Consider the following 27,704-nt stretch of genomic DNA (forward strand, 5'->3'; position numbering starts at 1 on the left):
TCAAATGCTGTATCAAGTAGGCGAATATCTGTTTTACCCCTAATCCGACAAAATGTTACAAACTATTTTAATTCATTCTAAATGGCATTTTGTCCAATCAAATTTACAACTGCAATACTTCTAACTAACGTTAAATTGTCCGAGGATTCCGAATATGGCAAAATTGAGAACAAAAAGTGCCGCTATGACGGCCTACAGGGCAAAAACTAACGTTGTAAAATGTTCGTTATAGAAAAATCGAAAAACTATGAGAAAAACTGCGATTGGCCAAAAAGTTATTTCCTTAGGCTTATAGTCCATGAAATAACCTATCTTTTGACCTATTTGAGTACGGGTGTTGGAGGCTGTTGCAAAAAGATATTAAGGTTTTAAAAAAATCCATTTTTAACAGTAATTTGCAAAAGCTATGAGAAAAAAATCAAACCAATTCTGGATGTCTATGGCACACTTTGAAGTGCATCAAAAGACCTTTCGAATGCATCTAAGAGAGTTGGAATTGATCAAGTTTTACGGAAATGCGAGCAATTTTAAGATTTTTTATGTTTTTTGGACCTCAAACTTCAAAGCCCGTTTTACCCCACTTCCCTTTGTCGTAGAGGGCTCATATTTGGCATGAGTTCAACTCATGTATAGACAAACAAACGCTGAAAGTTTTATCCAAATTGGAGCACCTCGATACGACCTGTTGCACATTGATGAATAACTCGCTCTTAAACACACTATGCCAATGGTCGCAACGCTTGCTTAGAGCGTATCCTAGACCTTTTACCTTCCCAAAAACCGTCCAACTCAAAGTGGAGAATCAACACTTCCGTCTTCCAAATCCCTTTCCAATTGGGGCTTAGACAATCACCACATCACATGGCGAAATCCAGTATGCAATTCGCTAAAATCACCGTCTCCTAGCGGAGCGAAGCGACAAAGGTCCAAAAACCAAGTGTTTTAAAAACACGTTGTTAGAAAAAATAACGCTTAAAAAGCAAAAAAAAAAACTGCAGATTTCAATACTTTTACAAGAGATTGAAAAAATCAAATGAACAATTATTTGTAAAGAAGGCCGATTTTTTTATTTGGCGGAAAATTTGGCAAAGCTTTCCTATGACAAAGAAGGCATTATTCATCTTTGGTTTGTCCGTACAAGTTCAATTCAGGAAAAAAGTAACACTCAAATACAAAAAGTTAAATTACCATAATACATTTTTTTTTTAATTATGTGTAACTTTTTTAGCCACAGAGAGGCATGGACACAACATTTTTCACGAGATATTCATTTTTGAAAATTTAAAGGTTTTTCAAAACATTTAAAAATGTTCTCTTAAAAATCTCTGTGTAATTTTCGAAAAAATATTTCTAAAACCAAGCCTAACATTTAATAAAGGCTACACACACAAATCTATTGAAATTGCTAAATTTATCAGAGAATTTTTTTTAACATTACAAATCGGAAAAATAGTTGCCGAGATACCGTCAGCTGAAATATAAAGGCTAATTGGAAATTGAAAATCGGAAAAAAATGTACAGTGCTTTTCGATTGCAAATTTGAAAGTAAGAAAAAACTATAAATTAGGGTACACTTTCAATATTTTTGAAAAATCATGACATTTTTGTCGCATAAAAAATGCGGATTTGGGAAATTATATTTTTTTAAGTCAATAAAAATGGGTAATTTTTTTAAGAGTGTAATTATTTTTTCTTCATTATCTTCAACATAACCAACAACTTAGCTGGAGACACCAAATCGATCAGAAATAGATACAGATTTTCGAATATTTATTTAGAGTGTAACAAAAATTACCTTTTTTAGCGTGCATTAAGGGGCTTGTTTCGGTTGACAAATGAGCTTGTAAAATACCTAATTAGTTCGAAAGTTTCACCCAAATAATGTTTTTACTGTCATAAAATAATATTCGAGGCTTTCTACGTCTCCTGGACGAAAGTTGAACGCTTTTACCAAATAACCATGCGTCTCCATCAAAGCAGTCGAAAAAATCGAATAAAACACCATGCTTCTCCACCAAACTTAAAAATTTCAATACCCCTCCCGTTTGGGGTGTTTGTTTGATCCCCACCGAATATGTACTACAAAGTACTCACTTTCAGGTTCTGCAGCCAGAATTTCCTCTTGAGTTTGCCGGCTTGCTGTTCAAACTGTGAGGCACCCTGCTGCAGGGCGTCGGCCCGGTCGTCCAGCTCGGACAGTTTCTGATCTCTCTCCAGCACCTTCTCCACGTTCGTCTTCATGATGTCCACAACCTGTTTGCCAAGTTGAATTGTTAAAAATTAAAATGCATTCAGAGTGGCACTCGGGACTAACTCACCTCATCTACTTGTGCCTGCGTCTGCTGGAGTCGCTTCTGTGCCGCGATCTGCTGGGGCGTCCGGGGTCCACCGACGATTCCATCCGCTCCCGGCTCACCGGCCGCTCCCGGTGCGAGTCCATCTGGAGCTGACCTGGTGGAGTTTGAAAAAGAAAGGAAGAAGCAAATCGAAGAAAAGAATGCAAAAGGAAAGAGGGAAATTAGTGATTGCTTGCAGGGGTTTGTACGTTAACTGACTGGCAATTAGCCAGCAGTGCCGATTCCGAGCTCCTGACGAAGGGAAATGGGCAAAAGGAAATAACTCGGAATAGCGGTGAAATATGTTGTTGTTGCAACAAAGCTATAGGTTTGTAATTTCAATCTATATTAAAGAACGCTGGACCGTATTGAGTGGATGACCTCGTTCTTACAGCTAATTTGAATATTTATTTTTTGAACTCCCAATAATTAAAAAAAAAATTGTAACAAGAAATGAGAACGAATATTATAGAAAAGGATAAACTTACCCAGACTGTTATTGAATTATGGAAACTAGCAAGAATTTGCCAGTATTTTTTAATGTATATCATATAAATGCTGTAATATATTGAACCGTTTCGCAGTTATGAGTTTTAATTTTATTCAGTTCTACTGAATTGCAAAATCATCGATTTTGCTTTAATTTCTTCTAGAAAATTGAAAACGTAGCCATTCACAGTCAACAGAAATTTTAGAGCATATTCTAGAGTTTGTTTTTTTAAATGGTCCTATTAACTATTGTCTTTCATATGTTTATAGGACCTATTCAAAAAAACTCTAAATATTTATTACTATGTATCACCATATGGAATATCCATTTATGCTTAGGATATTTTGTGTATGTGTCAAAATCGGTGATCCTTGTTCAAGAGAATGTGAAAACTGTAAGACTGGGTTAGGTTTGCTTAGTTGAACTGTTCTTTTTGATCAATTTTAGACAGAAAAACTCATCGATAGTTACATAGAAGTTTTATTCACTGCTTGTAAAACTTCCTTGTTTAACTTTTGAGTCAAACAAGGAGAGTGGAGAATTGCTTGCTTGAGATATTTATTACTTTGAAAAAGTCAAAAACACTTTAGGAAAGCTGCACGCCATGGCTGAAGATGATTTTTATTGCAAATCAATGTACCTTGAAAAATTCTTCGTGGAAAGAACGCTTTTCAAATATCCGTGTCCTAGAAAATATTTTAACAAGGGATTTTTAATTTATTTCAATTTTAAATTTTCCGTATATTTCAAATGAGGCGCGCGATATTTTCGAATCTTCACCTAAAACAAAGCTTCATTCGGTTGAGCTCCCCCACAAAATACATGAAAAAACTTTTAAAATAATGGAAAAACTCAAAAATCCCTAGGTAAACTGTCTAACTTTGTCATGTGACCAAACCGTCTGAAAAAAGCTTGTCCAACCATTATATAAATAAACATGGATCTCTAGGATTTAGATTTTTTTGAGATCTTTAATTTTGTATGTTGAGCAATTCTCTGAGATTTCGGTCATTCGATTTTTTTTTGTATTTTTTAATCCGGCTGAAACTTTTTTGGTGCCTTCGGTATGCCCAAAAAAGCCATTTTGCATCATTAGTTCGTTCATATAATTTTCCATACAAGTTTGGCAGCTGTCCATACAAAAATGATATGTGAAAATTCAAAAATCTGTATCTTTTGAAGGAATTTTTTGATCGATTTGGTGTCTTCGGCAAAGTTGTAGGTATGGATATGGACTAAACTAAAAAAAAATGATACACGGTAACAAAATTTTTGGTGATTTTTAATTTATCTTTTTGTCACTAAAACTTGATTTGCAAAAAAACACTATTTTTATTTTTTTTTATTTTTTGATATGTTTTAGAGGACATAAAATCCCAACTTTTCAGAAATTTCCAGAATGGGCACAACAATCTTTGACCGAGTTATGATTTTTTGAATCAATACTGATTTTTTCAAAAAATCGAAATATTGGTCGCAAAAATTTTTCAACTTCATTTTTCGATGTAAAATTAAATTTGCAATCAAAAAGTACTTTAGTGAAATTTTGATAAAGTGCACCGTTTTCAGGTTAAATCCATATTTAGGTAACTTTTTTGAAAATAGTCGCAGTTTTTCATTTTTTTAAATTAGTGCACATGTTTGCCCACTTTTGAATTTTTTTTTTGAAAAGCCGAGAAAATTCTCTATATTTTGCTTTATTGAACTTTGTTGAAACGACCCATAGTTGCTGAGATATTGCCATGCAAAGGTTAAAAACAGGAAAATTTATGTTTTCTAATCTCACCCAAACAACCCACCATTTTCTAATGTCGATATCTCAGCAACTATAGGTCCGATTTACAATATTAAAATATGAAACATTCGTGAAATTTCACGATCTTTTCGAAAAAAATATTTTCAAAAATTTAAAATCAAGACTAACTTTTCAGATGGGCGTAATATTGAAAGTTTGGCCCATTTGAAATGCGACCGATATTTCGATTTTTTGAAAAAATCAGTATTGATTCAAAAAATCATAACTCGGTCAAAGATTTTTGCCCATTCTGGAAATTTTTGAAAAGTTGGCATTTTATGTCCTCTAAAACATATCAAAAAATAAAAAAAATAAAAATAGTGTTTTTTTGCAAATCAAGTTTTAGTGACAAAAAGTTAAATTAAAAATCACCAAAAAATTTTTTACCGTGTATCATTTTTTTTTCAGTGTAGTCCATATCCATACCTACAACTTTGCCGAAGACACCAAATCGATCAAAAAATTCCTTCAAAAGATACAGATTTTTGAATTTTCACATATCATTTTTGTATGGACAGCTGCCAAATTTGTATGGAAAATTATATGAACGAACTAATGATGCAAAATGGCTTTTTTGGGCATACTGAAGGCACCAAAAAAGTTTCAGCCGGATTAAAAAATACAAAAATTAAAATTAAAGAAAAAAGACCCATTCCGTAGAGAACTGCTCTGTTTTTTTTTTATTGGGATATACATTTTAGAATCGAAAATGACAAAACTTTTTATGGTAAAATGTGTATTTAAAAAAAATCTTTATGAAAAGCACCCCTGCAAAAAATATTTTTGAAAAGCTGTGAAAATGTTCTAAATTTTTTTTTTGATTTTTTTTATCAAAATGCTGGTTGTTGAGATACAGCCTTTTATAGTTTAAATTTTGTGAGAATAGTTTTTTTCAGTGTCACCATATTAGCCCTCACTTTCCAACTACATATTCAACTAGCGATATCTCAGAAACTATTGCTCTTTTTAATAAAAATAAATTCAAAATCAAAAAATCAAACCCACCATTAGAAAATCTCCAATATGTGTTATTAGTCCTTTCAAACGGTTTTTTTTAAATTAATAATCAATCTTTTTTTTTTGTCGAGTTCTACAACAAATAAACGTGAGAATTTGATGACAATTTTTTAAACAATTTTCCACTAATAGCTGATATTAGCAGAAAAAAATCTAATCTCTGATGATTTTTTTTAATACAATTAAAAAACGAATGTATGACAAAAGGTCGAAAGACATAAGGTTGAATGGACAAAAGGTCGAATGGACAAAACGTCGAAAGGACAAAAGGTCGACTTAAAAAAAACATTTTACAAAACAAAACTTTTGATGTGAGCCTAAATACACAAATATTGAAAAGCAGCTATGGAAAGGTGATTTGAACGTTTTTCTTTAATTTCACTTCTATATTCTTAAAAATTTAGAGGTCTTCTGAATAAAAACTTGCCCCCGGATTTTTGAAGACTTTTTGAATAGGAGGGGGGGGGGAGGGGTGGTTAGAGGGGGGTTTATCTTTAAAAATATAAATAAATGCGATCGATTTTTTTTATAAATACAGCTATGTTTTTGAAGTCATATTTTTCTTATTTTCTTTTTTGACCATGAAAGATAGATTAAAAAATATTATAGAAGTCGACCTTTTTTAAAAAAAGAACGGTTTGAAAGAATTGAAAAACTCACAAAAATATTACGACAATCAAAAATAGGTTGTTTTAAAAAATAAATACTTGAAAAATATTTTAGAAGTCGAACTTATTTTGGAAGAACTGCTCATTTTTGAAAGAATGGAAATCTTCTCAAAAAATGGTTTGGAAGTAATTCTGTTTATTTAAGAAAATAATCATTACTAGGATGGATGGATAAACCAAGGATAAACTCACAGAAAAAAAATATCTTTTTAAAAAAGTTAAAATTATAATTATTTGTTTAATTTTTTCACATTCGACCTTTTGTCCTTTCGACGTTTTATCCACTTTCGACCTTTTGTCCATTCGACCTTATGTCTTTCGACCTTTTGTCGCATATCCTATAAAAACTTATTTTTTTACATTGATTTTCTAAAACCTAAAGTTTCACGAAAAATCTTGCCAATTCAGGCAATCGCGAAGAAAAAATCACTAGAGAGCAAACAATTATTTCTAGTTTTGGTAAACAAGAATTAAGGAAAGACAATTTTCCAAAAAAATAATATTTTTTTTGGCTCAAAATTTGTTTTGGAGCCGCACAAATTGTTTAACGCTCATACAATTTCTTTTCAAATCTCCGGAAACAATTTTCCTTCAGGTGAATCAAGAATTTTCCAACACAAACTTTCCAATCATTCGCACCGAAATTCCCAAGCTCGCCCAAATCAACTCAATGAAACAAACCGTGAAATCCGGAGAAATCCTTCGTGGAAATTTTCCATTATCATGGCGGGGCAAATGCCATCAACTGAGGCAACGCCAACGCGCATTTTCACGCCAAACGCCAACGCATCGAATGCGCCGCGGTTGTTGATTCTACACCCGACCGCACCAAGTCAAGCCCGGTGTGAAGGACACGTGCGACGAAACCTTTCGGGACCTCCTTCGCCCGGTGTGGACTGTGGACGGCCAGTGGCGTGGGTGTTTCCCAGATGGAGGGTGTGTTCGTAAGCCACCCCCCCAGAAATTGTTGGAATTTAAGCCTTCGGGACGGGGTATTGTTTCGATTCGATTAATTATCGCGCTTGATTGAGAGTGAAGGTTGAACGACAAAGATTTTGGGTTTCTTTAAATTAACTTCTCATTACCATTTTGATTGATTGTGTAAGACATATTTAAGTTTAACATCTGATTCCTTTGGGAACCAACAACGAGAGAGGTACTCCTCGATATTAGCTCCTGAAAAGTGCTAAAAAGTGCAAAAATGCCTCACGGCAAGAAAAAGAGGCGGTCCTCACCAGCAGGATCGGCAGATTTGAAGAAGCTAAAGAATGCCGAAGCGCTACCTGTAAAGCCAGGCAGTTTGAGCAAGGACGCTCAAAATTCGTCTGGAAACCAGTTCGCTACCCTCCCTGTGGACGTGAGCGAGAAGGAAGAATTGTGAAAACATCGTCATCGGATTCGGTGCGAAAGTGGCTGACCGGGTTTATCAAATCTGGTGCTTTACGAGCTTCCATTCGCTTGTGTGCTGATGGACTCAAAATTCTGCTACCTACCAGAAAGGATTACAACTACGTTCGGGATTTCCTGAACAACACAAAGATTGAATACTACAGCCATGACGATCCAGGTAAACGCCCCATGAAACAGGTCCTCCGAGGCCTGTACGACATGGATGTGAGTGTGCTGAAAGAAGAGCTCAAAACTCTTAAGTTGAACGTGATCGAAGTCTTCAAGATGACGAGACACAACAAGGACATCAAGTATCGTGATCAACTGTATCTGGTTCATCTCGAGAAAGGATCGACAACGCCGTCTGAGCTGAAAGCAGTTCGGGCAATTTTCAACATCATCGTGACTTGGGAACGTTATCGTCCAGTGCACCGTGACGTGACACAGTGTTCGAACTGTTTGCAGTATGGACATGGTGGAAGGAACTGTTTCATCAAGAGACGTTGTGCAACCTGCGGAGGTGAGCACAAAACTCAAGCTTGCGAAACAATCAACGAGTACATCGAAGCGAAATGCTTCAATTGCGGCGGCGACCATTCGACCAAGAATCGGAGCTGCCCAAAACGTGCTGAGTTTGTAAAAATTCGGCAGCAAGCGACGACGAGGCACCAACCAAATCGTCGCAAAACACCACCAGCATACAAGGACGTGGGTTTTCCTGCTTTGGCGTCACCAGGAGCGGGATCTGCTCGAGTGGTTCCAAATCTACAGCCATTGCCGTTGAATTAGCGGCAAAAAGATGCAGAGAATAGAATACAACACCTCCAGGCTTCAGTCAGAAACCGAGGGAAAACCAACCAGTATCAAAAGATGAAGGTAGTAGTGACCTGTTTTCACCACAAGAACTTTTTAAAATTTTCATCGAGATGACAAAAACTATGCGTGGGTGCAAAACTCGCCAGGAACAAGTAAGAACCTTTGGAGCATTCATCTTAAAATACAGTTCGTAGTTTACTCGTTCTAATGATGTTGAATAATTCAAAGAATTTTTATTTTAGTTTTAAGTTAGGATTAGTTGTTAAAGTGATTTTTTTCTTTTTTACCCAAATGTATTCAATTCAATGCAAAAATGTAAAACAATTTGAAGTAAATAAAATAAATGTGATTAGTTAATAATAAAACGAAAAATGAAACAAAGATGAAGAGAATTAAGCCATACCACTTAGCATGTAAAAGAAATGTAATTATTATAAGAAAGTTCAATAAAGATATATTTAATTTAAAAAAAAGGTGTAACATCTAAGTAATAATAATTTTCACTTAGTTTTCTTCTCAAAGTTCTTTTTCCCGTTTGCGTATTTTTGCGCGCGATGCGTCTGAAACCCCAAAAAATCATATCTTGGAATTTTGACAATGAAGCTTTACCATTTTGAGATATGATATGCTATGCAAAATTGTCCGAGGAATCTGATTAAAAATATTTTCAAATATAGGCCCGAGACCTCCAAAACCGCCCTTCAAGTTTTCATACGAACATTTCAAATATTAGGCTAGATTTTTGAAATTCCAAGTCAATCACATTTCATTAGTGAGCTTAAATCGGTTGAAATGGTGCGTAGTTATGATCTTTTGAAAAATGTTTTTTTTTTAGCGAAAATAGACGAAAATTTCCATTTTCTGGACCACCCTAACAAGGCGTAGGTCACCCTAATTGCCAAACAAAAAATACGGGACTTATTATGTCGGCCAAGAACCCGTCCAATTTTCAACTTTTTTTCCGAATCGTGCTGTTTTCCTGTGCACAAAGTGGTCAAAAATTGATTGAAGGGTCCATAAACAACTTAATTTAAAAACTGCTTATGTGATTTGTATCTTAAAAACTGTATTTTTAATGTTTTTATATTTTTGGTAAGTTTGAGATGACCAAAAAGAAAGCCATAGGCCAACACTTATTTTTTTTCACGGAGGTATGAATCTAAAAGAAAAATTATGATTTTTTTCAATATTCAAAATATACTTCACTAAAATGTCTAAACATTGACATATGAGGGTAATTTAGGGTGAAAATTAAAAAAAAATGTTTTTTTTTAAATAGAATCCATGTAAGTCCATTTATGAAAACCTTACATTTAAACAGTAGAGAAAATTATTTTAAATTTTTTAGCTTGGACTATGAAAATCGGAAAAAAACCTTTGGCTGATGAAAATGTTTGTGAATTTTTCCACAACGATATTATCACAATTTTCAATAAATTTCAAAATCAAGCATAATAATTCAAAAAGTAAAAAACACAAACCTTGGCCCTTTTGAAATGTTAGGCTTAATTTTGTAATCCTGAAAGTATGTTTATTCGAATGATTGGAAAATTTCACAATAATTAAAACATGGACCGATGATAGTCGAGTTAACGTGATGTGAATTTTGAATGGTTGATTGTCTCTTTAAAAAATGCATTTTTTCAATATTTCATCACTTATCATTTATTTCATCACCGCCATTTTGGCCGCCATCTTGGATCTGAAAATTCTAAATCACTTTAGGATAATTTAAGGGTCATACTTAAGCTCTACAATCAAAAATAAGACAACGAAAAAATATTTTTTTCGTGATTCGATTATAGGCAATCAAACGTCAAAATTACCCCTCACTAGAGTGCGCTGAAACTCGGGGTGATGTTTTCATTATAACCTACAGCGAGTAAGTTGGTTTGAAATTTGAAATGGTTTTATTTCATCATAAAATCGACATTTATAGCAAATTATACCATTTTCAGGTAAGAAATAGATAGCTTAATTGATATAAACGAAAATATTTTTGTGATTGCCGATTTAACCTGTTCATTATCTGATTCAAAATAATGGAATGTTTTAATCAAACAAAACCTAACTAATCAATTGAGAATGTAGATTATTCAAGTGGACACATATTTTTTAAAGTCACTTCTATCATAAAAGCAAAGCTCTGCTTGAAAAATGGTAATTGGAATGATTTTCAAAATTTGCAATCTAACCTCATTCTCGCGTTTTCAATCCGGATCTCAGAATTTTCAATGAAAAAGGCAACTTAGCAAAAAAATCAGAAAGTCAATCGATAGAAGTTTTTATTTCTTACCCCCTGTTAACTTTATTTTATTCCAAAAGATCAATTTTCTTTTAAAAAACCTTTAAATAGTTTTCACTCGCCTTTGCACTTATCGCGCAAAAACGTAAACGTAACCTTGCACCAAAGTTCTCCTACTCGAATGTAGGTGGCGAATCGAGTTTTTAGCTTTGGTTTTGGGGGCCTATCCGAAGTGAAATTTTGCCAAGGCCTTCGGATAATCGAGTCTGGACTGTACAGTTTTTGGGAATTGAAAAAAAATGTTTTTCGACGAATTTCGAAAAAAAAAAACAATCTAGAATGGCTGAAAAGGTGATTAGTAGATCTTTGATACAAATACTTAGACATCTGAATACACAAGTTACGGAAATTGCTTTCCGCATAATTGATCGACGCCACCAACATCGTCAGCACAGCCGACAACAGTAACCCAAACTGAGAACAAAGCTAAACTTCGTTTACCTCGCCGCGATTAAAGCAAGTAGCTCGATTAATGTTCTGTAAGCAAAACCTCAGTACCTCGTGTGTGAGGCTCTGGGGGACTTTTCGATCACAATAAAATCAGAACGTTTTGGACCGTCAAACTCAACACTTTGGAGTAATTAATTAAAAGAAACCACCCTTTCATAATGGACGTTTTAAAACTCACATATCCAGAGTTTTTTTTTCGATAAGGTCCTATTAAAATATGGAAGAAAATAGCTTATAAGTCCTTTAAAAAAAACTCTAGATATAAATCAAATGAAAGTGTTCTGTGGATTTGCAGGTCTCGGGATCAAAGAGGTCATCAACGATAATATTTAGTTATTTCATTTCGGTACATTAATCGAACTTCAAGCACCATGCGTTCCCAGCAAAACGTACTGGGAACTTATTTTTATGGAGAAGCAAGGTACTTTAAGTTCGTTTGGTATAATCGAATCCAAAATTTTGAAATATCAGAAAATAAAACAGATAAGTTTAAAGAATTCTTTGTATTTTTCCTCAAAAGCTCAACTAATCACCTTTCTTTTGAAACCCAGATAGATACAAATGGTTCAAGGTTTATTAAAAAAATTGGTTATTGTGAAAATTTGCGAAAAATGAAAACCAAACCTTAAGGTCAAATTCTAGTTTGGTTTTCGTGGGGAATTGCTATCCTAGATTATTATTAAGAACGAACGACAAAAGAACGTAATATTTATAAAACTTTATTTTTTGTTTTGTTTTTGTACGATAGCTTGAATTTCCAAGCTTTCATGATTCGAAATCGTTTAGCGAGCCTTCTTCCTTCAAGCAGATTCTAGCCAGCACTTGAATCAAACAACAAGAACTTCATCACAATTGGCACAATTTTCATCAAAGAAACATTCCCACTTCATTTACTGCTAGCGGACTGGCTGGCAAATACAACAACAACAAAAACAATACCCCCAACGACGAGAAAAGCCAACAAGTTAGTGCTTCGTGCTTCTTCAACTTTTTTTGTGTTGTTGCTTTTTTTTTGGTGCGACCAAGAGTACAGTGATAACGAAGCTCCCTCCGACGGGAAGAAATCGATAGATGGCGCGATTTGCGCATGCTCTCCCTTTCCCTCCGGGTGTTTGTATGTGCGGCGATGGCAATTCCTTGCGCCAGTTCTGGAGTGGCCAACGGAATATTTTTGAGTGGTCACGAGGACGTACTGGGTTGAGATTTAATATTTGTCAAAAAATAAATTAAAGTTGTTAAACTTATTTCAAATAGTTTTAAGGAAGTTCCAATCTGTTCGTCCTTTTGAAAAGTTACTCCAGCATAAAGCATACTGCACCGAACTGGTCAGCAAAGTAAAGCAGGCGCTGGATTTGCTTGGAATTGGTCACGATTTTATCGCATTCCGAGGGGTAAAAGTGGGGAGGCCAGGAAAAAGTCCGATTCCCGGTAAATCGGTATGCAATTTCGATCCACATCCGGGGCCACCCAGATATGTACGTATACGCGTTACTGATCCCAGCTGATGACACTGTCTGCCACTGACTGGTGGACTGCATCGCAATTCACTTACTAACTGATAAAGAGTGGATGTGGGAGGAAGGAATGCGGGGTAGGACGATTAAAATTGAAATTGCATTTTATCGAGGACGCATCGCCGAGATTGCATGTTGTCGGAAAAGTGGGTGCATTTCCGGTTTGATTCGACGGTGATTGAAGCTCTCGACAGGAACGGTTTTGCATAGTAATAGGATTTTATGGCTGGGTGGAGTAATTGAGGCTTAATTTATGAAATAAACTTTGTTTCGGTTGAATTTAACAATATGCTAGAAATTTAATTTGTATTGAAGTATGTTTTGTAGAATTGTATACAAAATAAAGGTAAATATTCACGTTTCCAGTACCTTAAACGGGTTGACTTTAATAGCCGGGGTGACTTTGATAGGATGGCGATTTTTCTGCAAAATGAAGAGTACAATTAAAATACGTACGGAATGGTTTAGAAACATACTGACCGTGGTAGAGAAGTGTTCAAAGTACCTCAAGAAGAACTTTTCATAAAATTTTGAAAAGTTTAAAAAGTTAGTTAACTATAGTTAAGAAAATGTTGATGAAAGTCATTATTTTAAACTTCTCAAAGTGTCATGATTTTCTCAATGAACATGATTTTGAATCGGAAAACGGAATGCATTTTCGGATTCTTTGGACAATTTTCCACTAGGGGAAGGTTAAATAAGTTTGTAAACAATAAATAATATGTGTTTTTGAAACACAGTTTAAAAAAAATCTCCAAATTTATAGGCAATTTCAGTTGAACAAATTTCATGTCAAATGTGAAAACTTGTGATTCGTGCTTCGATTTCAGTATAAAATGCAATATAAATCGATAATTTTATAAACAAAACTAGTTTTAACAAATTTCAGGCAAAATTCCGACCTTTTAACAATTTTACCTAAAATTTATATATAAAAAAAAACGAAGTTGACTTTATAGCTGTCGGCCACCATTGCTAGTACCAACCACTAGTGTCTTCCTTTTAACTACAAGGACTTCGCCGCCCTGGGCTCCTAAGTGTTTGAGTACGGCACGGAGCGACGGCGCCGGATACCCATATTTACACTTAGAATTTTAGAGCGCCCGCCGCGGGATTCGATCCCGCAATCTCTGGATTGTTTGTCCAGTGCGCCGTCCGATTAATCCACACGGGCGGGACAAAATTTATATATATTTTGTTAAAAAGCTTATCAACTTAGTTTACTAATTATAAACATTATTTTTTTTTCTTAAAAACCATATCAGCTCTTTTAGTGATGGTACATTTAACGTACAAATAAAGTTTTAACATCTTAAATATGATTTTAACAAGAAAAACTAGGACTATCAAAGTCACCCCGGAATTTAAAAAAAGAATTTTTAACGTAACTATTTTTCTAAACACTATTGAAAAAACTTTTTTTTTTCAAATAGTGCATAGACTTTGTGTGGCCTACCCAAGTACTTGTTTTGAAAATAATAATCTTGAGAAAAACCTTATCTGTTGGAAAATATTCCAAAAACAAATTGAAATTCTATCAAAGTCATCCCGGTTTACGGTATCCAGTAGTGCAGATTTCAGTAAATTTGATTGAATTCAGTTGTGGGAGTTTGGTGTAATGTGTCATCATTCAGGATTTCATTGTTTCATTTAATTGGTAATCGGTTAACAAAACAAAATGCTCGATTTAAACAGTAATGTAATAATGTAACCATAACATTAAAAAATAACAGTATAATTAGAACAGATTTATTTAAGCAAGCGAGTAATTAAAACTGTAAGCTATAAAGTGTATAAAAATAACAATAAAACAAATAAATATGACATTAACGGTAGCATTCAAGTAATCTGTAGGTACAATTTGCAATGACTGGAGCAATCAAACTATGTTTTCCCGTGGAGCTTAATTTAAGTAAAATTGAGCCAAAAAGTAATACAAAATACTTTATACTTTTATATTTTTAAAAGCAACCTTACTGTGTATTATTTGATTAAAAACTACAAATAGATCACAATCAGATATCACAATGTTTCGTTTATTTAAACTGCCGATATGAGGAATAGTTGCAAGGTTATTAAGCATCAGATAAAACAAATGGTAATAAATTGTTCTATTATAAAAATTCCAACAAGGGGCCATCCATAACCCGGGTGCGGAACATTTCGCAGAATGTCGTGTGGACAATCGTCAACCCCTCACCCTACCAAAATTGCCACGTCGTTTATGGATGATTTACAACGTTAAAACTGAGTAGAAAAATCCTAAAAAACTTATTTTATCTTAAATTTATTTAAAAATTGATACAGTCATCAAAAACTATTTTTATGATTTTTTTTTTTACTTTTGACATCAAATTCGAATTCTGTGACCCCATTATTATTTATTAAATAACCAAATGAATTCTTTCAATATTTCATCTCCGCCATTTTGGACGCCATCTTGGATCTAATTTTTTTAAAGACTTTAGAGTAGTTTATGACTTCTAAAGCTTAACAACCAATAATAAAAAAAAAATTCCGAAATTTGATTACCCGACATTTTTCCAGGACCGCATAATAGGGTCTGTACTGTGACTTGAAAACGGCTTTTCTTAACAACTTTATGTAATATATTTGCATAGTGATAATATTTCTTTTTAAACAAGGTAATAGTTGAAATGCCCACAAACTAATAAATTTGTCCTGTGTTGGTACAATTTTATGGAATTGAAGCTTTTTGTACATAGATTCCTTGTGATTAGGACTTTTGAGAAAAAAATTAATGCATGAAAAATAAAATTCCCTGTTTTTTATTTCACTTTTTATTACAAAAACTCGATTTTGACTATATTTACTCCCTGAGCAATTCTCTACGAAATCTGATGATTTCGGCGATTTTATTTTTTTGTATTTTTTTATTTGCCTCAAACTTTGTGCGGGCCTTCCCTATGAGTTGTAGGTATTGATGAGGACTACTCAGAAAAAAATCTATACTTTCTATAGTAAGAAAGGAAAAAATATGAACACGGAACATAAATTGCTGATTTTTAAATTAACTTTTATTTTACAAAAAATCAATTTCCCAAAATCCGTATTTTTTCAATTTTTTGGATATGGATATGGGGACATAAAATCGTAACTTTTGAGCTACAGAGATGTATTTTTGACTTCAGTTTTTAATGTAAAATCAAATTTGCAATCGAAAAGTACTCTACAGATTGTTTTTATAAAGTGCACCGTTTTCAAGATATAACCACTTAAAGTTTAATTTGAACTGAAAAATTCCCGTTTTTGGATTATTTCAATAGTGTCCATGATTGTCCACTCCTGAAATATTTTTTTCGGGAAGTTCAGCAAATTTCTCATTAATTGCCTAAGTAACATTGAAGGTTGGACTTCTGGTTGGTGAAATAAGTTTTTTTATGTCTCTTGTCGCAACTAAAGGTCTAATTCCAATGTTAAAACATGAAACATTTGTGAAATTTTATGATCTTTTCGAAAATTTTGGAATCGAGACTAGCATTTCAAAAGGTCCAAAAATTCAATATTATGCTTTTTTGCTAAAGTTAGAATCTGGCGACTGCGTTATTAATTCATGAAAAAACCCGAATCTTTTAGATATCATTTTTGAATGCAAAACTAATTCGTAATCGAAATTACTCAACGATTTTGTTGATAAAGTACATCGTTTTCAATTTATGTCCATTTTGTCGAAAAAAATACTGTTTTGCAATATAAAAATAATTCATTAAAAAAAATCTAGAGTTTTTATTTAACGTTATAAGCTATTGTGATTCATATGTTTATAGGACCTATTCAAAAAAAAACTCTAGAGATGCATCACATATTTTCGAAAAGCTGTAAAAATGTCCTAAAATTTGCCTTTTCAGACTTGTTTATCAGATCATTGGTTACTAAGATACGTACTTTTAAAGTTTAAATATTGTGAAAATTGAAATTTGTGAAAATAATTTCCAATTTTTTTAACGAGCCTTATATTTTAAAAAGGATGTAACACTTTTTTTGGACGCTGAGTTTTTTTTTAAGAGCCAAAGAACATAAAAAATCAAATTAGTTTTTTTTATTTTCAAATTTTATTTCTTATAGTTTTTATTTTTTTTAATTTTATATTTTGAAATTAATTAAAAATTAATTCCAACTTGACAAAAGTGCTTTAAAACTTTTATTTTTCATTTTTGGCAAACTGAGATATTTTTACAACCACTAATCACTGGCATATTGAGATATCTTGGGAACCACTTATCGTAGAAAGTAGATTAATGAATTATTTGAAAAAAATGTACGCAGAACCGATTGACACATTTCATTTCGTCGATTAAAAATTGTTTTAAGTGTGTGTTGGGCGGATTGAAACTTGTTGCTTAATTGGGTCCTAAAATAAAGCCTACATTTGGGATATTATTGGAAATACTGATAAAGCTTATTTTTTCTGAGCACAATGACCCTTTGTACGACCACAAAGGATTAATAATGGATTTTGAATTCAATTTTTAAAAATTAATTTCATGGCCCTTCTTGACAGAAATGGTCCTACTTGACAGTTCTTTCCAAAGGGACCACAGTTGATCCATCGTAAAATTTGGTCTTGTCAATTTATTTTGCTGCAATAATGATAAGAAAGGCCTCAGAAATTGTTTTTACCATTGTACATTAAAATTGACATTGGGCTTTAAGACCCTATGTCAACATTTAGCTCAGTTTTAATTCGAGATTTTGAAATTTAAAGTTGAGAAATTAATTAACTTACACAAAAAGTCCCACGGTTCCCTCGGTCATTATAATTAATTGATTACTTCTATCTGATAAATTAAAAATATTTATTTAACGCATGCATGCAAAAGTGAACTTGAAAAATTAGTGTGAGAATTTTAAAGAACAAACCAATTGAGAGTATTGTTGGAGTATTGTGTAAATTGTAATAATGTGAAAAAACAAAAAAAAAACAAGTTAACCAAAACTGAGTCGCTGAACATAACTGAGGGAAACTTACTCTGCTGGTGGGGCTGCTGGATCAGCGCTCATCTTTACATTGTTTGTGTGTTTGTTTGGATTTGTGTGTGTTTGTGAGGAGGTTAAGTTTACGAAACAATAGTGTTGTTGATAGAGTTTGTTGAGATTTTTGTTTACGAGCATTGGAAAACAGAGGTAAAAGAAGAGATAGCGTTAGATATAGTTTGAGATTAGATGTAAAACTTAGTATATTGGTGTGTATATTAGTCATTTGTTTGGGTATAAGGGTTATGTGAGGTTATGTTGAGAAAATGTTGTTATTGATAGTTTTGAAATGTGTTTGTGAATAATGTTTCATGTAATTATGTATTTATTGTATTGATATAATGTGACCATAATGGCGAACGCTATAAATTTTGACGTTTAGCTTTGCGACGCCATTATGGCATTCCATAATTCTCATATGATCACAGATTGAACCCACTGTTACAATCAATCACTTTCGAGAAAGTTTGCCGACAAGGGTGTTGCCACGCGCCAGTACGTATGATAATTAGTTTGACCCCTCCCCACCCTTTCGATTTGCATGTCGTCGTCGTCGTCGTCCCAATTTGAACAGCTGCTCCACACTCCAGACATTCAGTCGAATCAATAAAATGTCTGGTGTGGTTGAGAAAAGGCCTAGCTGGTGGAAATTGGGCGCCGCTAGAAGTCCGCAGATCGAGTCGATTCCAATCTCAATGAACTTATTTCTTTTCGAAGAAATAAAAAGGGGAAGGGTGGAGTTCTGAATTACAATTCAGGTCACTTTTTGTGTGGCCTCATTTCGGAATGACCTTCCTTTGACCAAGATTTACTCGCGAGCAAAAGTGCATTTCTAGAGTTTTTTTTGATTAGGTCCTATAAACATATGAAAGACAATGGTTTATTGGTCCTTTTCAAAAAAAACTCTGGATTTCAACGACAGTGTGGCGACTTTTGCCACCGTCATTTTCCTTCTGTGTGACGCATGTTGGAACTATTTTTTTGCCATAATAGATATTGCAGTGAACGACAATTGCTGCAAAAAGGTTAGGGAGGAAAATATCAGAAGGATAGTGACGACAGAACGTCGCAGAATAAGGTAATTTCAACTATTTGTTATTTTTTTCAGAAAGCTTTTGAAAGTTCGAATCTATCAATGTACTTGTTAAAACAAATCATCTTGATTTAGTGAATTTTCAGATTTTATTTATGCAAAAACTCCCCCTGCTCAAACCAAAAACGAAACAAAGAAAACCGCCATCGACTGACAGTAAGACTATCCTGTTTGTGCTGGGTTTGTCTTGGTAGACATATTCCTCGTTATACAAGCCACCACACATCATACGACAGAGTGCATCGTTATCGATTGGATTGTGTTGTCGAAACTGCAGACAGGTTATGAACATATGTACGTGAGTTAGTACCTAAAAGTACCACCAGCATGATATTATTTACAGGGTTAGAGTGTGCGGTGCGGTTACTTGCGAGCGAAAAGGATTGTGCTGATAAATGCTCGCAAGATTGACGCGATTTCGCGATTTGGGACGGATCCGGTGGGATTTTGTAGTAATGAAGAGATGTTTTTAGCCGTGATTTTTTGCTGCATTTTGTAATTTCTAAATGATAAGATCAATTTAAATGTTATCAAAGTAAAAGAATAATCGGCGGATTTGGTCCAAGGATGTACACGAACGAGACAAACCTTTTTCGAAAGCTTTTTTGAAATTCGGTAACTAGTGGAAAACGTGTGTGGTTCGAATAGGGTAGGGTATTCATCAATGAGACACATTTGGTTTTCAACTTTCAACGATTTTTCAAATTTTTCCATCAGCATGTTTTAATGAGCTTTTTGTTGTATTTTCTTTCTTTTAATGTGTTCTAACACTGACCAAAATATGAGATCGATCCGACATCTACAGCCAGAGTTATTCAACTGTCTCATTGTAGACGCACTTGGCAGGAACAATGAGACAGCTGGGGAACAATGAGACACTCTACGAAAATCAATTTTTTTCTAGTATAACATCATGTTTTTGTATTGTTCCATTGCAGGTGACATGCCTTGAACATTTTAGAGCAGTTTTGCCAACATGAGACTTTAATTAACAAAAGTTATACTAAAAAGTATTTAAAATCTTGTAAACTCCATATATTTATATCAAATAACTTTGTATTTTTGGTTAAACAAAGTTAAAACTCTATAAATATGCCAAAAATCACTTTTAATTCATGTTTTGAAAGAGTTCCATAGATTTTGAAAAGTTTAATGAAGAAAAATCCAAGTGTCTCATTGTTACCCATGGGCTGAAATGAGTGGGGAACAATGAGACAGCCCTGGATTCTGGGGATATTCTAAATGTTGGCCAAACTTAATGAAAGAATATTGTAGCCCAACACAATCCCTATTGAACGTTGAAAGAAATATGAAGAAATATTAGTTTTGGTGTAAATGGCAGCCTACGAGCGAAAAAGTATTTTTTATCCATAATTTACTTTAACACCCCAGAATCAAACATTTATGAATAACTTTTCAAGGGAGCGTCCATAACCAAAGCCACTATTATGGCAGACGTGTATCTAGTAGACACACCTTTCCCCCAAATATGAGCCTGATTGGTTGAAACTACGACTTGTGAGAGCCATTTTATCATTGTTCCCCGTGTCTCATTGATGACTACTCTACCCTACGCCCAATTTTTTTTTGTGTAAAATTTCAACGTATCCATTTTTTTCATACGTTGATTTAATACATTACTGTGAGTTGTTGGCATTAGATAAGCTCGAAATTAGTTTAGAAACACTTATAAATTTACATGATATTTTTCATCTAAAAGGAAGACTTAATAATCATACACATAAAAAATATAACTGTAGTGAGAAAAGTAACTCACATTTGACATAAAAAGTGGTTAAAATTCACAGCATTAAAAGATTTTTGCTTGTCGTAAAAATGAACACTTTTACTGCTAAAGTTTTTGAAAATCTCATAAGCATTATTCATTTCTTGTTGTCGTGCTCGTGTAACCGTGTACGCCCAAGTCCCAAATGTAAACAAACGTTTTGGTGGTTCGGGTGGTGAATTTTCGTGGTATTTTTTACACACTTCCGTCGGTGGATCCTCCACTAACTTAGAGCGATCAATGAGCGTTCGAAAAAGAAGGTAGCGATCGAACAAGGAGTGACATTGTCTGATGATGCTACTGTTTTAAAATTTAAAAAATAAATATAAAATCAAGAATATTTTTTCTGAAACCATCATTGTAGTGTTAAATGTAGTTTATTCTTGCCATAAATGGTTTCTTTTCAAATGAAAAGTAAAAAACTTTCCGTTACACGGATTTTGTTCCATAAATGCATGGTAGTCAAGTTCAAATTCAAATTATTTGATCAAGCGAACACCAGTGTACTAGCATGGCATGGATATATGAAAAAGACAAAAGTGTTCAATTTTGAGTGCCTCAAAACGAATTTACAAGCTTTATAGCCCCAGAAGCTAGCCTGCAATTTTGAGCGCATTTTGTTGAGGTTTAGTACTTTCACCATTGACCTGAAGTTTTGATGGAATTTCAATAAATTCAATTATTTATTTTTCACTTTTTACTCTTCTTGGAGAAAGTTTCATTATACCCTAGGATATTTTCTCAATTTAGAGATTTCTTATAGGTTTCGATCCGGAATAATCCCAGAAAGATACAGGTGAGTTTTAAGGGTACGTTTTATTTTTTTCCATACTCCAAAAAAAAATCCTGTATCTTTAAATTTTGAGTAATTTCAGGCTAGCTTCTGGACCATATTGCTTCAAAATTCCGGTCGAGGCGTTCGAAATAAAACCGTGAACCACGTTACTGTGTACTGGATCAAGCTGCCGGCTGGTATGAAGATTATTCATTTATACATTTATTTCAACTTATTTTTTATATTTTTAATGCTTTATTCCATCAAACGCATGTTTTACATATTGTTTTGTTCATTGTAAATATAACAATCTCCTAATACGAAGTTTCAAGAAGTATTTTTTTTTTGTAAAATCATTTTCAAAGATCGCAGCATACATTTCATTTGAGAAAAAAAAATTATAACAAGAAATACGTTGGATGTTTTTCAATCACTGTGAGCACTGTTTAGAAAGTTCTCACGAGAAATAAAGCTGGGAAAAACTTGTCATTTAAAAGCAAATAGATAAAAAAATTGAAGCTGATAGAGAAGAATTATTAAAAATATTCTCTACAAGAAGAACAACCTTTTAAGAGACATTTTTATGCCAGATGAGATGCAAATTCACTAAGAAAAGTTCAATATTGCTGTGTTCGATTAGCATTTGCTTCTCTTGTAATTTTATTTCAAAATATATATTTTTGTGTTTTCATAATATTCACGTGTGACTACTTATTGAATTTTTGAGATCAATGGATGGACTCAGATGGATTGTTATATTTTCAAAGATACAAACATTTAAGCTTTTCTGGAAGCAAAATATACAATTCAATAATGTTTAACATAACCAAATAAATAGAGTCAAAATGTAAAGTTCATCTTAGTACATTGTTTTGCTAGAAATATATAATTTTCCTACTTCTATTCAAGTTGATCATTCAAACAAAAAAAAAATAATAATTCATCACCTGTATTTGGTCTTTACTATTTTAACCTTAGTTATTGATTACATTGTAGATTATCTAAATGGTGTATTAATAAACTCTCGTTTGCCTTTATCATATCAACCTTCTATACCTGAAGAGTAACAGTATAATATTGTCAACCGGCATGCTGATAGCGCGGTAGCAGCAGCAGTAGCAGCTTCGCAACCGTAAACAAAGTGTGATTCCACACCACACACACTCACACACCATCATCATCGTCGTCGGTTTCATTCAAAGTAAAAGGAGTGAGAAAGAGAGTTAAAAATAGCCATATCGCACCGTGCCCAACATCGGACGCTTTTGCGCCTTCTTCCTCTTTCGCTCTTTCTTCGTTTCACACATTGTGCACACGTGAGAGAGCGGAAAAGCTTTACTCGCGAGAAAATGTGAGACAATGCGAGCTTTCGAGAGAGAGAGGAAGGATTTCCTCACCAAAATTTTCCCCTCTCTCGTTTCTCTTGGGGAAAGGATTCGTTTTTCCCCCTCGTTTGTGTTAGGGGAAACTGGATTTGTGTTTTGTTCGCTTTGTAAAGGGAGCTGGAAAGTGGTTTCCATCAAAAAGGGGAAAAAGTGGGCGATTTCCAGCGGTGACAGCTGTCACTTTGACGTTCGGAATTGACATCGATTTCGAAACACGATTCGAACTTCAGCTATGCAATGATATGATTTCCAATTTTATTGTTAAATATAAAGAATTTAAATTTTGAACTTTTTTACAAGAGGGAAACTAGACTGTAACGACAAAGAGCAAAAGATTCAGAGAAAACCAATCAAATTATTGTTTCCTTAAGGGTAGACTGAACCGGCGAAATTTTTGGTTTCTTCTTCTAAAACAGTTGCATTGCCGATTTTTTTTAATTTTAGATTTATGTTCAATTTTACATTAAACTTCAATTTTACATCTCTCAAATTACCAAGTTATTACTGTGTTGTAATCATAGTTTTTTTTTTAATTTGATTTCTGTGTATTGTACAAATAAGTTTTTTTATATACTTGTTTTTTACTATAATGTTTTTTTACCAACTTTGAGCTTAAATATCTAGAAATATTAATCACTTTACAAAATTCGCTTTTAATTGGCACAGATGCAAAAAAAACTTTTTTCCGCTTGTGTAGCAGGGATTATTTTTTTTGGAATCCTAATTTTCAATAAAAGTGTTATTTTAGAAGATGTAAAATTGGAGGGAAAAAAATGTAAATTAACAAACATGTAGATGTAAATGTAAATCCAGATTTTCCGATATAAATCTATCATGATATATTTTACTGTGTATATTTAACTTTATGAATTATTATCAAAAGAAAAAAAACTAAGATTTAGTTTAATTTTTTAGTTTCCTTGTTCGTTTTTGAACAAGATCTTTATATTTTTTAAAAGTGTGACAACTGCCAAGTAGAGTCAAGCAAAGCGCTAAAAAAAAAGGACCTCCCTTCTGTTCGTTAAGCTTTTTCTTGACCCCATTACTTGTGAGCTCCTTAATAGCCTTAGGGAACAACATGCCATTTTTTAATAATTTTAAATCCAGTAGACAGTTTTATTTTTGAATTTGTTAAATTCAAGCAAGACAGTTTAAATGGGCCAAAAACCAATTGTAAAAAACAGTTTATCCTGCTCGTTCATTATGTAACCGGTCAATAAAGACTGTTTGTTAACACTAAAGCTTTGGCCCATTTACACTGTTTTGCTCAAATTTAAATAACAAATTTATGAACGGCATGATTTCGATACAAGTATTTAAACACATGACTATCAACAAAGTGTAAAAAACGAATTTGACAGTTCGAGCGAGACAGAGCAAGGACAATGAGCATGAATGATTGAGATAATCTCCCATTAACAATAAACCTTAACATTCACTATCTCAATTAAAGTTTTCAAAAATTCATTAATTTGATTCAAGGAAGCATAAAAAACATTTATGAAAGCATGAACAATTCACAAGAAATCATGAAAAGCGTGAAGGAGCTATTAGTAGTGTAATAGCTCCTTCACGCTTTTCATGATTTCTTGTGAATTTTTCATGCTTTCATAAATGTTTTTTATGTTTTCTTGAATCAAACTAATGATTTTTTGAAAAATTAATTGAAATAATGAATGTTTAAGTTTATTGTTTATGGCAGATTATCTCAATCATTTATGCTCATTGTCATTGCTCTGTCTCGCTAACAAACTCGCACTTTTTGACAGTTTACCAGTTTGCCTGCTTTGTTTGTTTGCCTGGATTTGTTTGTACAAACGTCAGCCTGCATACATTTTGCCTTGTTTGCGAGTTTGCCGCAAAAAAGTTTGCGAGTTTGGCAAACTGTCAAACACGAAAAAGTGCGAGTTTGTTTGTTTGTGGTAGTGTAATGGCTTCTTGACTCACGAATTCTCGAATAAATGTTTACGCTAGCTAGACGACGTTTATTTCCAGAATTGATAAACAGTGTAAAATCATTCATAAATTCATAAATTCATGAACGTTAACTCACGATTTTATGAACAAAAATTCATGAAATCATGAAAGTATGTCGAAAGCGTGAAATATGTTATTTTCAAATGATGTATCAAAAATGATTTCTGGAAAACTATTTAGGTATGCTGTAATTTGAAACAAACTTGCTGTCATTCGAACTTCGCCGTGACAGCTCGCAGTGCCAAAAAGCACCGCATGGCGGCGCCCACGTTCCATCGAGCGCACTTCATCACGAGCTGAAGGAAGCGAGCGAGCGATCCCAACACACCCCTCTCCTTCGATGTTTCAATGTACATCGCGATAGATATGAATGAATGAATGAGTGTGTGCAAGTATGTGTGTGCGTGCGTGTGTGTATGAGTGCGCGAACGATAAAGTGGAACACTGTGGCGACGACGTCGGCGAGGACGATGCGTTTAATGAGTGTGATTTATTTTCCATGAAAATGTCGACTTGGACCTTAAGTGGTCCTAATGCTGGAGGGGGGTTAACATGACTTGCTCATGTTTGAATAATGGGTTTTCTAGTCTAAGTGGGAATTTTTAGGGCGAAATCGGTTTTAAATTCATAAGAAAAAATGACTTGACTTACATTTTGTGTGTGTTGGTGTGGTTTTGGTGGTGGTGGTGGTAGGGTTGGTGTTATAACGGACCGCTGGAATCCGAAATCCTTTTCTTTTCACGGTCGGTGGATGGGTGGTTCAGGAAAAAATCTCACTGCCACTGGCCACACGTTTCTCCTCCGGGGCACTTCTCCTGCTGCGGCTCGTGTTGGCCGTGTCCCGGTCACCGGTGCTCGACGACGACGGGGATGGGTTCCGCTGGAAGGATGATGACGAGGGTGGACCGCACTAATCCTTGCGAATATCGACGGCTGAAAATCCAATATTTTTCACTTTAGCATAAACTGACAACTTTTTCATCACTTTTATTCAGACAGGACTATAAAGATATGATTTATGCTATTAGCAGGACAATTTTCGTTTTTCAATCTTCTTGAACACACTTTGCTGAGTTGGTATCCTTTTTTTCTCCCTTTGCACAGAGTATTTGTGTAATTTGTGTAACTTGTATGTGTGCAGCACGAATTGCTCTAATGGGCTTTTCCTTTTCCTTTGCAGCGGCCGTATCTTCGATTTTCTCCTCACGTCACATGCACACTCACTCTACACATCTATCATAGGGGAGAGCAGCTCGAGGAAAACTTTTTCCCCTATTCTGCTCAACTTTTCACACCTAAAGCTCGCCGCCCTCTCTCCTTGCCTCCAGCTCTCTTTTCCTTCGTAGAAGACAAGAAAAAGTCGAAAATTTCCTCGATGAGATAACTTTTTCAACAATTTTCACAAATTTTCATCCAATTTTCCACAGCTACCACAGCGCTCAGCCCTAAACCCCCTCCACAAAAGAGGACGTTCCTTTCTTCGATTTTTCACGCGATTTTTCCTGTCCGAAGGAGAGAAAAAAAATCGACCCCCACCCCCCTCCAGAATCGGTCAACCCACGGTGAAAATGTGTGACGGTGGTGCTTACTTCTCAATTGGTTCCCTCGTTTTCACACCGAAGAAAAAGCTGGAAAAACCAGGCTCCACCAACGTCGTCGAAATCACAGAATTTTTCAAAACGCACGCAAACCGTCCGACTTTCCTTTCTCACTGCTACTTTTCTTCTTTCAGCTACTGAACTTTTTCCCTAAACCCTTCTTTTTGTGTGTCTTCTTCTTCTTCTTGCTGGAAACTACCCGCGGATCGAAGCCCTGGTACGTGTCCGTCTGGTTGGTTGGTCTTCGATCGTTTGAGCAGGTTCAATATTGGTGGCACACATTTTCCGTGAAAAGCGCAGCACCGAGAGAGAGAGAGAGTGAGCGAGCGAGAGAGGGGAAAAAAGCTTTCGCTCTGAAGATTTTCCTCCGGTTGAAATGTGCGCGAAACAGCGCTTTTTCGCGGAACTTTGAGAGAGTCGTTGAGTCGTTGAAAGAATAAGGGTTTAGGGGCAGTGGTCTTCAAAAATTTTAAATTATTTATTCACATACATGCGATGATTAGGGCACTGATCACATTAGAATCAGGAATTTATGTTTTCTTGAAGATTTTTTTTTTCATGTTTGAAGATAATTGAATAGAAAATACTGATGGTGTAATAACTAGCCCACAATATTTTTATTAAAAAATGATCTCTGTGTGAAAAGCGAAAAGTGAAAATTTTAAACTGTATAAAATCTCAGAGAAACTCTATATTAGATTTTAAGGTAGTGCCAACATGCTTTGGCAGATTGTACCAAAACTATTTTTCCTGTTACAACTTTTTTGGGTTTTTTTTATACTCCTCACCCTCAGGCATTACTAGAAGTGGCGAATGTATGACAAAAGGTCAACAAACAAAAGGTTAAGTGTGGAAAAATTGAGCATCTTGTTGAGAATAATGTCTCAGTTTAGCAAGTGTACAATAATATTTTCTTAAAACTATTGAAAAAACTTGTTCATGATTAAAATACCCAAAACTCTCAAAAAAATATGTATAAGAGAAACGTGATTGTTTTTTATTAAACTTCTAAGAAATATGTTTGAACTCTGACTTTATGTCACAAAACTTTTCATGAACTGCTCTTAAATTATTTTAGGTAACAGAAAATTCTTCAAAACATGCTTGGGTTTAGAATTTATGTCATATATACTGCCGTTCTACGCATAATTGTCCCATGTTCAAAAAAGTGCAACTGAGAAAAACGCGATTGAAATTTTTCGACCGATTTCTGTGTTTCTACGCATAATTGTCCCGTGGGTCCCTTTTCACTCTTTATGTCCCTAATCGCCCCAGTTAGCAGTTTATCACTCTTAGTTGTTGTCCTCTTGCTATT

The 27,704-nt window shown here is 34.2% G+C and overlaps 1 protein-coding gene across 2 annotated transcripts in view; it reads right to left on the reverse strand.

Moving 5' to 3' along the window:
• Positions 1-26,648, reverse strand: part of LOC120421524 (vesicle-associated membrane protein 2) — a 43,790-nt gene extending 17,142 nt beyond the window's left edge. The window contains exons 1-5 of one of the 2 annotated variants that reach the window (XM_039584740.2): positions 26,381-26,648; positions 25,443-25,724; positions 17,771-17,802; positions 2,319-2,451; positions 2,095-2,253 (exon numbers count right to left, since the gene is read on the reverse strand). In XM_039584740.2, coding sequence (XP_039440674.1) covers positions 2,095-2,253; positions 2,319-2,451; positions 17,771-17,802 — 324 coding nt within the window. In that variant the 5' untranslated portion in view covers positions 25,443-25,724; positions 26,381-26,648. The remainder of the gene's footprint in view (positions 1-2,094; positions 2,254-2,318; positions 2,452-17,770; positions 17,803-25,442; positions 25,725-26,380) is intronic. The other variant, XM_039584741.2, reaches the window with a different exon arrangement.
• Between the last annotated feature and the right edge of the window lie 1,056 nt (positions 26,649-27,704).

This window comes from Culex pipiens, chromosome 3 (genome assembly GCF_016801865.2).
Source record: "Culex pipiens pallens isolate TS chromosome 3, TS_CPP_V2, whole genome shotgun sequence".
Lineage (NCBI taxonomy): Eukaryota > Metazoa > Arthropoda > Insecta > Diptera > Culicidae > Culex > Culex pipiens.